Genomic DNA, 12,927 nt, shown 5'->3' on the forward strand with positions numbered 1-12,927 from the left:
TTTATCCATCTGAATTATGGACCAAGGAAGATCGGGATGTCGTGGACTTTTTTAATCTCAAGCTGCATTATGACTATTTCACCTGTTGCACACTTTTACATGTCATGGCTAACACTCATTGCCACAAAGGGACCATTTTATCCTTAAAAAACCAAATACTTTTTTACTGTTTCTATAGATTTTTTTATTGTTTTAAGTAACTATAACATTAAATTTTATAATAATACCAAGCACTGCCCCACAGTGGCATGCCCTACGTGTCTTCTCAAGATATTTGACACCACATCAATTGTTTGTAACACAATATAAATGCAACTGCAGTGCTTTACAATTCATCCGCAGGTTTGTGGAGCAGTACATGCAGTAAAATGTTGGGCCTTTGCAGCAGATCTGTTTGGGGTGATCTCCCTCTGGGGAGCACATGCTGTCGTGCAGCTGTAATTGTTTTTATTTCCATCGAGTATTTTACCAGAAAGGATGTACATTAAAAAGGCCATTTAGTGAATGATGTCACAATGCATCTCAAACACCCATAATCCCATATGATATCATCAAACAAAGCACGATTTTTAGAATGCCTATTTTTGGTGATTGTTAGCAAGGAAGGGCTGGGAAAAGAGAACTTTTTTTGTTTCCTCTGCACTGAATCGCCACTTTAAGAAAAACACCAGGGTTGGAGGATACATTTGTAAAGTTTATGGTACTAATGTATGTATGATGAGTAGAGACGAAAAAACTTGATTTTTAAACAAGATATGCTAAGATAATATATATTATACGCCATTATTATTATTATTATTATTATTATTATTATTATTATTATTATTATTATTATTATTATTATTATGTGGTATTCCACATATCGTAAGGGGTAATGTGGATACAGTCAAGAAATGTGATTGCTCATAGTTGGGTCTCCCGGTTTTATGCTATTTATTATTTTAACATTTCCGCCTGTATTTATTCATATTAATTTTTGCTATTCTATTGCTATTTATCCATATTTCTTTTATGTTTCGAGAATTATTGAGGTTATAAAATGGTATAGTTCCACATTTATTTAACTAATAAACATGCACTCATACTTTGATGCCTGTCACGTTTTAGCAAATTAAGCAGCCAAATATCACAAAACACTACACTGAGAAGTAAATATTAGTATTATATACAAATACATGCTAACATATGCCTGTATTTAAGGGAATCTTATCTTATTTTTAAATGCCTATGGTTGTCTATCTGCTCAGCAGATGGTCTGGAATTCATGAAGGACAACAAGGAGAGTAACTCACAAGAAGCACATTTGTCTGTATTTTTCTGCTTTTAAAAATAAATATCAGCAGGAAATAGATTGTTTTCTGTTTGTATTTATTTCTAAAATATCAGGAAAAACTGAAAACTGGAAGCCTTACTCATAGGTCATCGCAAAGCACTAAGCAAAACATTGATTACAAGACCTTACACTATTTTTCCTTTTGTACATCTATCAATTTTCTTTTCCAGCCAATTAATGGCAGGTATGCAAGCAATGAGTTTTGTCCACTTTCCTGGATCTCCCCTTCTCTAACCAGCATAGGTTCGCCAAAAGCCATGAGCTAGCAGATGTCACACATATGTAGGCCCTTTTATGATATCACAGGAAGTTTATGTCCTCTAACCGTAACTACGTGGCATGCGATACATCCATGTATCACAGTAGTCGCCCCTTGGCACCCCATTGACTACCCGATTACTTATCGGTAATCTTCATGCCTCTTAGTTCAACTCATCCTTGTCCCAGTCATAGCTATGTGAGATAATTCCCACTTCCTTGTAGAGACAGAAAAAACACTGGAATGTTAAAAGAAACCTGACCACCCTCACAAGGGATGTGGAGATTATGCCTGTTCCATTAGTTACTGTGACCAAAATGAGAAACCTGGGCGTGGTGTTTGACACCTAGCTTAGCTTTATGGGACAGGTAAACCAGGTTACTTCTACTTGCTATTTCACTCTAAGGATTTTGCGGAAGACTTTTATTGTTTCTCCCGTTGGAGCTGCGAAAAACAGGTGTGATAGCCCTCGTTCTATCTTGGATTGATTATTGCAATGCTCTTTATCTTGGGGTGGATAAGAGACAATTGAAAAATGTGCAATCCCTACAGAACGTGGCTGCTCAGACCCTACTGAACCTCCCTAAATATAAGTCATATATCGGGGACCATCAGAAAACTTCATTGGGTCCCAGTCGAGGAGCGAATTGAATTTAAGGCGTTATGCTTGATTCATAAAACCTTACACAGAGGAGGACCCACATAATATTATAAATCATTCCAGTGGTACACTCCGGGACGCTCCCTGAGATCAGCAAAGCAAGCACTGGTTAGGATCCCAATAATCAAGAAAGCAAAATGGGGTGGCAGAGGTCTCTCTCATCTAGATCCTAAACTATGAAATAAGCTGCCAATATTAGATAATTATCGGTCCATGCACCTTTCTGGGCCTTGTTGAAAACCCGTCTTTTTCCCACCCAGTAACATTCTCTTTTCCTGGCCTTATCATATCTCTGCTATTTTAGCGCCAAGATACATTTTTACTTACTTACTATGTGTTGGACTCGGCCCTTTTTGCAGGGTCATCCCTGAACTTTTTGCCTCCCTCCTATATTTTTTCTGACCTGTTGTTGGCTATTTTATGACTTTCGGCACTTTACCACTGGCGATCAGTGCTAAAGTGCATAAGCTCTCCCTATTGTAAATTGATCTATTAATTAGTGATTCCATGATTGACTATTTAGGTTTACTTGTCAGACCCTAGTACAGTGCACTGAGTGTTCCCAGGGCGTGTCAATCCAAATGCTGCTAGTGGGCTTGCAGCACTGGTTGTGCCACCCACAGAAGCGGCCTTGTAAAAATGTGTCTACAGTCTGGTCTTGCAGACCCAGCGTGCAGTCTGGTACTGTCAGGCTGACTGAGCAAGTGAACCCACTTGCCAGTCCCTGAACCTTCCCTTTCTTCATATCAGACACCCCTATAGTAGGCCAAAGAGCTGGGTGCATTGTAAGTATAAGGTAGAACAAGTCCTGATGTGTGTGGCATGTCCTAATAGTGAATTACAGCCATTTTCTGTTTTCACTATTGCAAGGCTACCTGTTCTCCATAGGGAAGAATGGGCTGTTAGAATTATTACATTTTATAATCATAACTGACTCAGAGAAGATGGTAGAAATTCGAGTTTAGTATGCCTTGACTCAGAATGATAAAATACACATTTTAGTGGAGTTTATTTTAATATTCTGTGTTTGCAAATACCACTTTTAGAAAGTAGGTATTTGCTTGCCTAACCATGTAATCCTGCCTCTGCGAGGTTGTGTATTCCTTTGTCTGGAGTTCGATTGACAGGGCTGGGGGATTCCAGGAGACAGAATGAGTCAGCCCAGTGGTGAATAGGGAGATCTGCATCTAGATAGGAGGGAAGAGTTGCACCTGGGACCTGAAAAGGACTGTGCCCGCCCCCACAGTGCTGGCTCCACCCCCTGTGGTGCGTCTGATGTCTCTGCCCTGCACACTGAAAGAAGAGAAGGAAGACTGTCAACAAAGTGCTCCAAGTCTGTACTTTCCTTCCACAATGCTGGCTCTACCTCCTGTGGGGTGTCTGATGTTCCTGCCCTGCACTGTGAAAGGAAAGGAGAAGTCTGGTAAACAGAGTGCTTCAGAACTGGTTTGGACAGGGCACAGGCACCTCTCCCCTCAGAGAACAAAGGATTTTGAGGTATAAATATTGGGACCATGATCTCAAGAAATTAGATCACTTCTGGACTTACAAGACAAAACCTCTGCTGAGGAGAGGAACCTGAAGAAACTGAGGCAAGACTATTCTCAAGCTGAAGTTTTGCTTAGGGGATTGGCCTGCAGTAGTTGCCTGACTGCCAAAGAGAGGAGAAAGAACTTTGTGTACTTTACTTTCAACTTGTGAAAAGATCTCCAAGGGCTTGGAAGAGAGCTTGCCCCCTGACCGAAGTCTCAGGACCAGTAGACTTCACCAGCCTTTGTGGATTGCTGCTGGAAACGCTGTTTCAGTGGCTACAGAGGCAGGGAGCTGGGACCGACTCTCATGACAGGCCCGGTGTCCTGTAGGCACTGCATCAAGCAATGTCCGTCTCGAACAACGCAAGCTCTGAGCTCACCGACTCCGTCCTGACGCCGTCACCGAGCCGTTGCCTGCACCGCGACTGGTGGACACTGTGACGTGTAACGCCTCGCTACACAGACTCGTACTGGTGTGACCGATGCAGTCATTGCTGCTGACTTTGAGTCCTGTGACGGCACCAGAGTTAGGCACCGCGGCTCACGCTTTATGACGCACCGCCCGTCTTGCACTGCCGTCCGGACTGATCGACGCCAGCTTCCGAACTCCGGCTCTGTCGCCACACCGCAAGCTGCAAGAAGCGCATCGAAGCACCGTCTCACCCTGCAACGCGTGCCTTGGATCCACCGACTCTGTAAACGGGCCACCGCCTGCATCGCATCGAGGGACAACGCGTCCTGCAACGCTTTCTTTTCTGCACCGCGATGAACACCGGAACCGGCTCGCACATCCGTGCCGGCTGCCTCAAGTAAAAGGTACTGACTGAGTCTGTCGACATTTGAGTGGGCCTGTACCGAAGCGGTCCACTGGATTTGCTAGACTCTGTGTTATTTCAACAACGCTGTAGCCGGACAAGGCTACTGACTCGCATAGAACCTTAATTGAAGCCTTTTTAACCAGAACTCTTGAATTCTAATAGTACTGTGGATTATTTTTGTCGTTATTGGTCTTGTGGTAACTCCATATATAAAATATACTTATTTTTTATATAAAACCTTGTCTGGTGTCAATTTGTAGTGTTGTCACTGGGTTACTGTATGTGGTTACAAATGCTTAACTTACGTTTCTGAGATAAAGCCTTGCTGCTGGTTCCAAGCTACCAAGGGGGTGAGCAGGGGTTATTTTAGGAGTGTAATCCCCTTATCCTGACTAGAGGAGATGGTCCCTATTTGTCACAGGTACGTAGCTGTGCCAACTAGAGACCCCCAATGCTAACATTGGGGATCAGAGGAAGGGATTCTGGATTTGCATTTGTGACTCATATACATTGATTGGTGAACACTACGTAGTGAGTGCAGACCATAATGCAACCACATACTTCCGATACTTGTTTTTGCCAGGGATCTCCATTTTTGCAAAGTAATGCCTGGTTCAGTCAGAATGAAAAAGGCTGCATCCATGGCATCTATTGACTGTGATTGAGAGGAAGAGAAACTAGAAAGCTACACCAACAAAGAGCTCAGGAGCTTCTGCAAAATTTTGTAACTTTCAGTGACCGGACTCTCCAATAGGGAGCAGCTCCAAATGGCGCTGAGGGCCTGGGTCGAGGCAAGGAATGCCCCTGGAAATGATATTGGCTTTGAGGATGCAGAGCAGCAGCGGGAGGGACCACTGGGTCCAGAAGGGAGGGGTGCAACCTCCTGGTTGGGTAGCAGTGTTTCTGCCCGAGGCCTGTCCCCAGAAGGGTAGGCAGACACGAGAGAAAACAGGATGCATGAAATGGAAATGGCCAAGCTCCAGTTGAGTGTACAACTGGAGTTAGAGAATAATAAATTGGCCCTGGAGGCAAAGAGAATGCAAATGGAACATGAGTTGAAAACAAGGGAGCTTGCTTTAGAGCTTGAGGGGCTTGAGGCCATGAGTGTCTTAGCCCAGCAACAAGAAATGTGTGTAGCTAAGAGATTGAGCTTTGCTGAGTTGAAGGTGGAGTCCAGCTCAGATGGTGGCAGCAAAATAGAATGTTATAGTGCTGAGAGAGTAGTACACACACCCAGAGCAATGGCACCTGACTTGGAGGGGATTAACACACACCAGGAGGTTCAAGGACATGAGGTAGCTCCAGTAGTGCGCAGTGTCCCTGAGGGGAATAGGGTAACTGGTGCAGGGGTTCATGGTCCTAGTGGTGGGAGGGACACTCTACTGAATCTAGATGAGAGGTGCAGGGAGAGGGGTTCCCCTATAGTTGAAGACCTGGCATGTGAGTGTGGAGACCGCCCAGAAGAGTGTGGGTTGTGTGACAGAGACAGTCAGATACTGTCTTGCCGGTCTCAGGAGAATAGTGTGGAGTACATGTGTGAGGCACTGGATGGTGAGGTGAAAGATAGTTTGGTTAACCCCTGTAGGGGGCTGTGTGATCCAATTGTGGGAGAGCATATTGTAAGTCCCTGTTTTCCAGAGCTATGCCAACACCTCTTGGAGAGTGAGTTCTCTGACTCCGGGAGCGCACATTGGAGGCTGACCCTTTGGTGGATTCCGGAGGGTCCTGAGAAGCATTGGGGAGTGATTCCAACAAGAGTGGCTCAGGTAACTTCCAGTCCTGTGTGATGGAAGAGGTTCAGTGTAGCCCAGCTAGGTTCCAGTTCAGTGGGAAGGGTGTAGGGGCTCACGACCATTCTCAGAGGAGGAGGAGTGAGTGTGGTTCTGTCCCAAGGTACCCGAAACCAAGTCTCAGGGCCTGGATGGTTTCTTAAAGGAACATCAAATCGGGGGCCTAGGCTGTACTTGTAGGCCATTTGAGAAGGGCCCTTGCAGTGTCTAGAGAACGTGGAGCATCTGTAAACAGAGCTCCAGTAGTTCTGGTGTCTGGCAGTACCGCTCCAGTTGGGAGCGTGCAGAAGACCAGATGGATGGATGAGAGGGGGAAAGAGTCCCCAGTGGAAGAACCAGTGGGTCAGGGGCCAGCCAGAAGGGCTGTGTCATCAGTGAATGACCATGGTGACACCACTTCTGTCCTGGGGGTTCTTCGCGCACTGTCAGATGGCCAGGGGACGGGAGATCTGCGCCAGGCAGACTATCACACAACACAGGAGTTATGTGTTACCCTCAGGGGGGGGCATGCGTGCTCCCAAGGAAGTCCTGAAGTTCCAGGCAAGTGTTGAACTGCAGGGTTTGGTCCCTGAATTGGGAAGCCAGGTACGGGGGTTACCTGACCTAGAGGGAGGGACAACTGTAAACAGTGCCCTGACTGGTTGGTCTTATAGGTGTACCACTCCAGTTGGGAGGGTGCCGTGCTCTGAAAGGGGGTGCAGAGGGAGGGAGTCCTCGCCTCTGACCCCGGTTCATCCCGAGGGTCTAGACCCTAGGTAGGAGGGCCAGGTTCAGAGTGTCCCCCCCAAACCTGGTTTCCCAGTTGCAGGAGAGCACGCCTGAACTGGTGGGCGAATTGTGCAGGATACCTGCCACAGGTGCCCTGACGATTCTGGGAGGGGGTACCGCTCCAGGTGGGAGGGTACAACGCCCCAAGTAGGAGGACCGGGTGTGGGAGCCCACCCCAGTCTCTGGTCCAGTCCCGGGTACAGGCCTGGGGCTGGTGGGTCAGTACCAGGATGTCATACCTCATCTGACAGGAGGGAGAGGGAGAGTGGACAAAGGTTACTGCCCCCCTGCTCTCAGATGCCACAGAGGTTTGAGAGTCCTGAGAGGCATAAGGCCTGGGTCTCATCCCTGACTACCGACAGTGGCCACTGTGACTTGCTGTCTGTCTGTTGGGACACGCCTGTGAGCAAGTTAAAGTTAGATGCTGCACAGGTAGTGTCCACAGGTGAAGAAAAGGTTTCCCCATCATGGATTCGCCTGGTGGACCCTGAGATTATGGACAGAGTAATTGAAAGGGGTTCAGATTGGCGTAGAACTGGAGTATGCCCCTGCTGTTGCGGGCCAGGTCCATGTTCTGTCGCCCTAAGCAGGGAAGCCCATCGAGGTAGTGATTGATTTATCCTGCGTTTTGGCTGGAAGGGGGTTGTATTGGGCTTGGCCCTTTATGCAGGGTCATCCCTGAACTTTTTGCCTCCCTCCTAAATTTTTTCTGACCTGTTGTTGGCTATTTTATGACTCTGGGCACTTTACTACTGCTGATCCGTGCTAAAGTGCATATGTTCTCCCTATTGTAAATTTATGTGTTAATTAGTGATGGGCGTGTAAATCCAAATGCTTCTAGTGGGCTTGCAGCACTGGTTGTGCCACCCACAGAAGCCGCCTTGTAAAAATGTGTCTCAGGTCTGCCATTGCAGAGCCTGCGTGCAGTCTGGTACTGGCATGCTGACTGGGCAAGTGCACCCACTTGCCAGTCCCTGAAAATTCCCTTTTCTTCATATCAGACACCCCTATGGTAGGCCCAAGGGCAGGGTGCATTGCAAGTATAAGGTAGGACAAGTCCTGATGTGTGTGGCATGTCCTAATAGTGAATTATAGCCATTTTCATTTTTCACTATTGCAAGGCTACCTGTTCTCCTTAGGCCAGAATGGGCTGTTAGAATTATTACATTTTATAATCCTAACTGACTCAGAGAACATGGTAGAAATTCGAGTTTATTATGCCTGGACTCAGAATGATAAAATACATCTTTTAGTGAAGTTTGTTTTAATATTCTGTGTTTGCAAATACCACTTTTAGAAAGTAGGTATTTGCTTGCCTAACCATGTAAGCCTGCCTCTGCAAGGTTGTGTATTCCTTTGTCTGGAGTTTGGGTGACAGGGCTGGGGGATTCCAGGAGACAGAATGAGTCAGCCCAGTGGTGAATAGGGAGATCTGCATCTAGATAGGAGGAAGGAGTTGCACCTGGGACCTGAATAGGACTGTGCCCGACCCCCACAGTGCTGGCTTCACCCCCTGCGGGGTGTCTGATGTTCCTGCCCTGCACTGTGAAAGGAAAGAAGTCTGGTAAACAGAGTGCTTCAGAACTGGTTTGGACTGGGCGCAGGCCCCTCTCCCCTCAGAGAACAAAGGATTTTGGGGTATAAATATTGGGATTCTGATCCCAAGAAATTAGATCACTTCTGGACTTACAAGACAAAACCTTTGCTGAGGAGAGGAACCTGAAGAAACTGAGGAGAGACTATTCCCAAGCTGAAGTGCTGTTTGGCGGATTGGCCTGCAGTGGTTGCCTGACTGCCAAAGAGAGGAGAAAGAACTTTGTGTACTTTACTTTCAACTTGTGAAAAGATCTCCAAGGGTTTGGAAGAGAGCTTGCCCCCTGACCGAAGTCTCAGGACCAGTAGACTTCACCAGCCTTTGTGGATTGCTGCTGGAAACTTTGTTTCAGTGGCTACAGAGGCAGGGAGCTGGGACCGACTCTCATGACAGGCCCGGTGTCCTGTAGGCACTGCATCAAGCAATGTCCGTCTCGAACAACGCAAGCTCTGAGCTCACCGACTCCGTCCTGACGCCGTCACCGAGCCGTTGCCTGCACCGCGACTGGTGGACACTGTGACGTGCAACGCCTCGCTACACAGACTCGTACTGGTGTGACCGATGCAGTCACTACTGCTGACTTCGAGTCCTGTGACGGCACCAGAGTTAGGCAACGCGGCTCACGCTTTATGACGCACCGCCCGACTCGCACTGCCGTCCGGACTGATCGACGCCAGCTCCAGAACCAGTAGACTTCACCAGCCTTTGTGGATTGCTGCTGGAAACGCTGTTTCAGTGGCTACAGAGGCAGGGAGCTGTGACCGGCTCTCACGACCGACCCGATGTCCTGTAGGCACTGCATCAAGCAATGTCCGCCTCAAACAACCCAAGCTCTGAGTTCACTCCGTCCTGATGCTGTCACCGAGCTGTTGCCTGCACCACAACTGGTGGACACCGCGATGTGCAACGCCTCGCTACACCGCATCGTACTGGTCTGACCGGCGCGGTCACTGCTGCTGACTTCAAGTCCTGTGACCGCACCGGCGTTAAGTACCACCTCGCACAGTTTGCGACGCACCAACCGACTCGCACCACTGTCCGGACTGATCAACGCCAGCTCCCGAACTCCGGCTCTGTCGCCACACCGCAAGCTGCAAGCAGCGCATCAAAGCACCGTCTCGCCCTGCAACGCACGCCTTGGATTCACTGGCTCTGTAAACGGGCCACCGCCTGCACCGCAACGAGGGACAACGCGTCCTGCAACGCTTTCTTTTCTGTACCGCGACGAACACCGTAACCGGTTCGCACACCCGTGCCCGCCGCCTCAAGTCAAAGGTACTGTGACTGAGTCTGTTGACATTTGAGTGGGCCAGTACCGAAGCGGTCCGCTGAATTTGCTAGACTCTGTGTTATTTCAACAACGCTGTAGCTGGAGAAGGCTACTGACTCGCATAGAACCTTGATTTAAGCCTTTTCAACCAGAACTCTTGAATTCCAATAGTACTGTGGATTATTTTTGTTGTTATTGGTCTTGTGGTAACTCTTTATAAAATATACTTATTTTTTATATAAAACCTTGTGTGGTGTCCATCTGTAGTGTTGTCACTGGGTTACTCTATGTGGTCACAAATGCTTAACTTACAACACATCTGAGAAAAAGCCTTGCTTCTCGTGCCAAGCTACCAAGGGGGTGAGCAGGGGGTAGGAGTGTAATCCCCTTATCCTGACTAGAGGAGAGGGTCCCTATTTGTCACAAGTACCTACCTGTGCCAACTAGATACCCCCAATTCTAACACTGTGTTACAAAATGGCTGACAGTGAGTTCGTTTGTGGTTCTTGCGGGTAAATGGTGGTGCATCGAATTACTCACATTTCTGGTTCTGTGGCTGCCCAGATGCCAGCAAATGGCTCGTGTGAAAGCCAAGAGTTACAGGAAGAGTTGCAGCTCCTGGTACCCCCTAAATCAAATGAAGTGCTTGGCTTCTCCAGAGACTTTATCCAGTGACAGATTATACAGCAATGTTTTCAATGCCATGGCAGAAAGTTCTATGTGAAAAGATAGAGTGCAGAAACATCTTATGAAAAAATATAAACTCCTAATATAGACAACCAAAATAAAATATTCTATACATTTCTGCCTCAAAATATTAGCCATTCAGTAGCTTCCTGAATGCAACAAAACTTGCTTTTTGCTTTCCACATTTGTTTAGGATTTCTACATTGCACGAACTCGACCCGAAGGTATGAGAGCGCTTTACATGAACACTAGTTGCGTTACAGACGGACAAGTTAATTTTGTTAGGGGAGATTACGTGATTTGCCCAGAATCACAGGATGTTAAGCCTCCCTGCTGATACTCAACCCAGTTCCTGAGCTTCGATTAGGGTAGGATTCATTTAGTATTCTAACTCTAGCCCTTGATCATTTGGGGTTGCTTGCAGCCTGATTTCTTTGTAGAATGCTGTTTGTGAGGGTGAGATTCTGGTAATGTTTCCGTAAAAGATGTTGTAATGTATGTTTTCACATGCAAATATACCCGGACATCCATCTGAACTCTCCCTAAATGTCCTACAATTTTTTTTTGCCTGTGACTGGCAGGATGCCATACAAAGCAATAATTAACCTATATCCTTTGCAATGTGTGCAGGAGCCTATGGACACACTGGTGCCAAAACCAAGTGAAAACCCTGTACTCAGCTACGCGTTGGCTGGGGACATAGAGGGTCTGAAGAAGCTCTTAGAGGACCCTGAAGATCCGACTCATGAGAAGGTCGATCAGATGCTGTCTAAGCAGGATGTGGTTGGGAGGAGTCCATTGTTCCTTGCCTGTATGCTAGGACGTAGCGAGGTGATTCGAGAAATGGCAAAGCATGGAGTGGACCTCAATCAACGGACGCCTAGAGGTAGGCTGCGATAAGCTATGCAATCTGGGAGTGATGTTTGTGACAAAGGCTCTTCCAGGTTGGCTTGCCCTGCATCTTGGCCAAAGGCTGCATGGCCTTCATCATTGAAGATGATGGCTTTCCTGTTCTTTACTGTGGTTTATGGTTTAATGTATGCTTGCATAATTACAGGCCAGATCCATACCTCTACCAACAAAAATAGACCTGACTGATCTTGAACAATCTTATCTTCAAGACACTCGAGGAGTTTGTAACACTTCTTTAAAAACTTCCCCCAAGGAGGAAGTTTTTGAAGAAGTATTACAAACACCTCGAGTGTTGTTGTTCATGATCAGTCAGGTCTATTTTTGTTGGTAGACTGTGGAGGGGGTGGTGACCTGACTGCTTTCCCCTTGTGCTCCTTCTGTGTTGACAGATCCATACCTCTACATTTGATCAAAGAGATCCCTTCATTAATAATTTTCTAGCTAAGCAGGACATTTGTCTCAGATATTCCCGTCACACATCTGTTTTGCGAAGGGAATGTCTGAGACAAATGTTTCACTGATGCATAGAAATACTTTAGGCGGCATTTTTAACGTTCCAGTGCTATTACGATATGCAAATCAGTACAATTCTGCCACAGAAGGAACAGTCTAGCCTCTAATGTGTTTGGTCTCACTGGACCTCTGAAGTGGCGTATGTCTCCTGCCTGATGGTAATATACACATATGAATGCTGAAATCTATACTACTATTATAAAGAGAGAACTTGCACCTTTTAGCAAGGTAAACTCGAAAAGTACACCACCAATCCGAACAACAAAGACATCATTGAAAACCGCAGGGCAAGCAGAAGGACATAGGCTATCTAAAAAAAAAATACGTTGTTTTAAAAAAAAATTATAAATAAAAAAAAGTAGTCCCTTGCAACTAGCGCCGGCCGCGACGTCTGCGTCATGACATCGGGAGAGCGGGGAGGAGCGGCGTGGAAGCAACAGGAAGAGCGGCGCTGGAGAATGCAGGAGGAGCGAGGCTGCCTACAACGCAGTAGGACTCTGGAGCAAGCTGGAGCTCAGGCAGCGCGTGATGCAGTCTCGCAGGAAGAAGGAAAGGTAAGTTCTTCGTCCCCCCACCCCCCACACCCCACCGTGGTATCCTGCTTTGGATGCCATGTGAGAAATCATTAGTAACGAAGGTGCAGGCGAAATCAAAGTTTAACATTCCTCCAGTAGGTGGCAGTAAGTATCCAATCATGCCGGTAGCAATGTTCCAAATCATAATTCACTGACTCAGTTGACGGTACTGCTTTTCTGAAATGTGTGACGCAAGGCAGTAAAACGGCCAGACA

At 46.8% G+C, this 12,927-nt stretch overlaps 1 protein-coding gene across 2 annotated transcripts in view; it reads left to right on the forward strand.

The window, feature by feature from the left end:
• The window catches only part of ANKRD45 (ankyrin repeat domain 45), a 360,539-nt gene that overhangs the window by 49,954 nt on the left and 297,658 nt on the right, over window positions 1-12,927 (forward strand). For both annotated transcript variants that reach the window (XR_015299695.1, XM_086936369.1), the window contains exon 4: window positions 11,343-11,598. Coding sequence is in view for 1 of the 2 variants with exons in the window: in XM_086936369.1 (XP_086792495.1) it covers window positions 11,343-11,598 (256 nt within the window). In the remaining variant the exon portion in view is untranslated. The remainder of the gene's footprint in view (window positions 1-11,342; window positions 11,599-12,927) is intronic.

This window comes from Lissotriton vulgaris, chromosome 1_1 (genome assembly GCF_964263255.1).
Source record: "Lissotriton vulgaris chromosome 1_1, aLisVul1.2, whole genome shotgun sequence".
NCBI lineage: Eukaryota > Metazoa > Chordata > Amphibia > Caudata > Salamandridae > Lissotriton > Lissotriton vulgaris.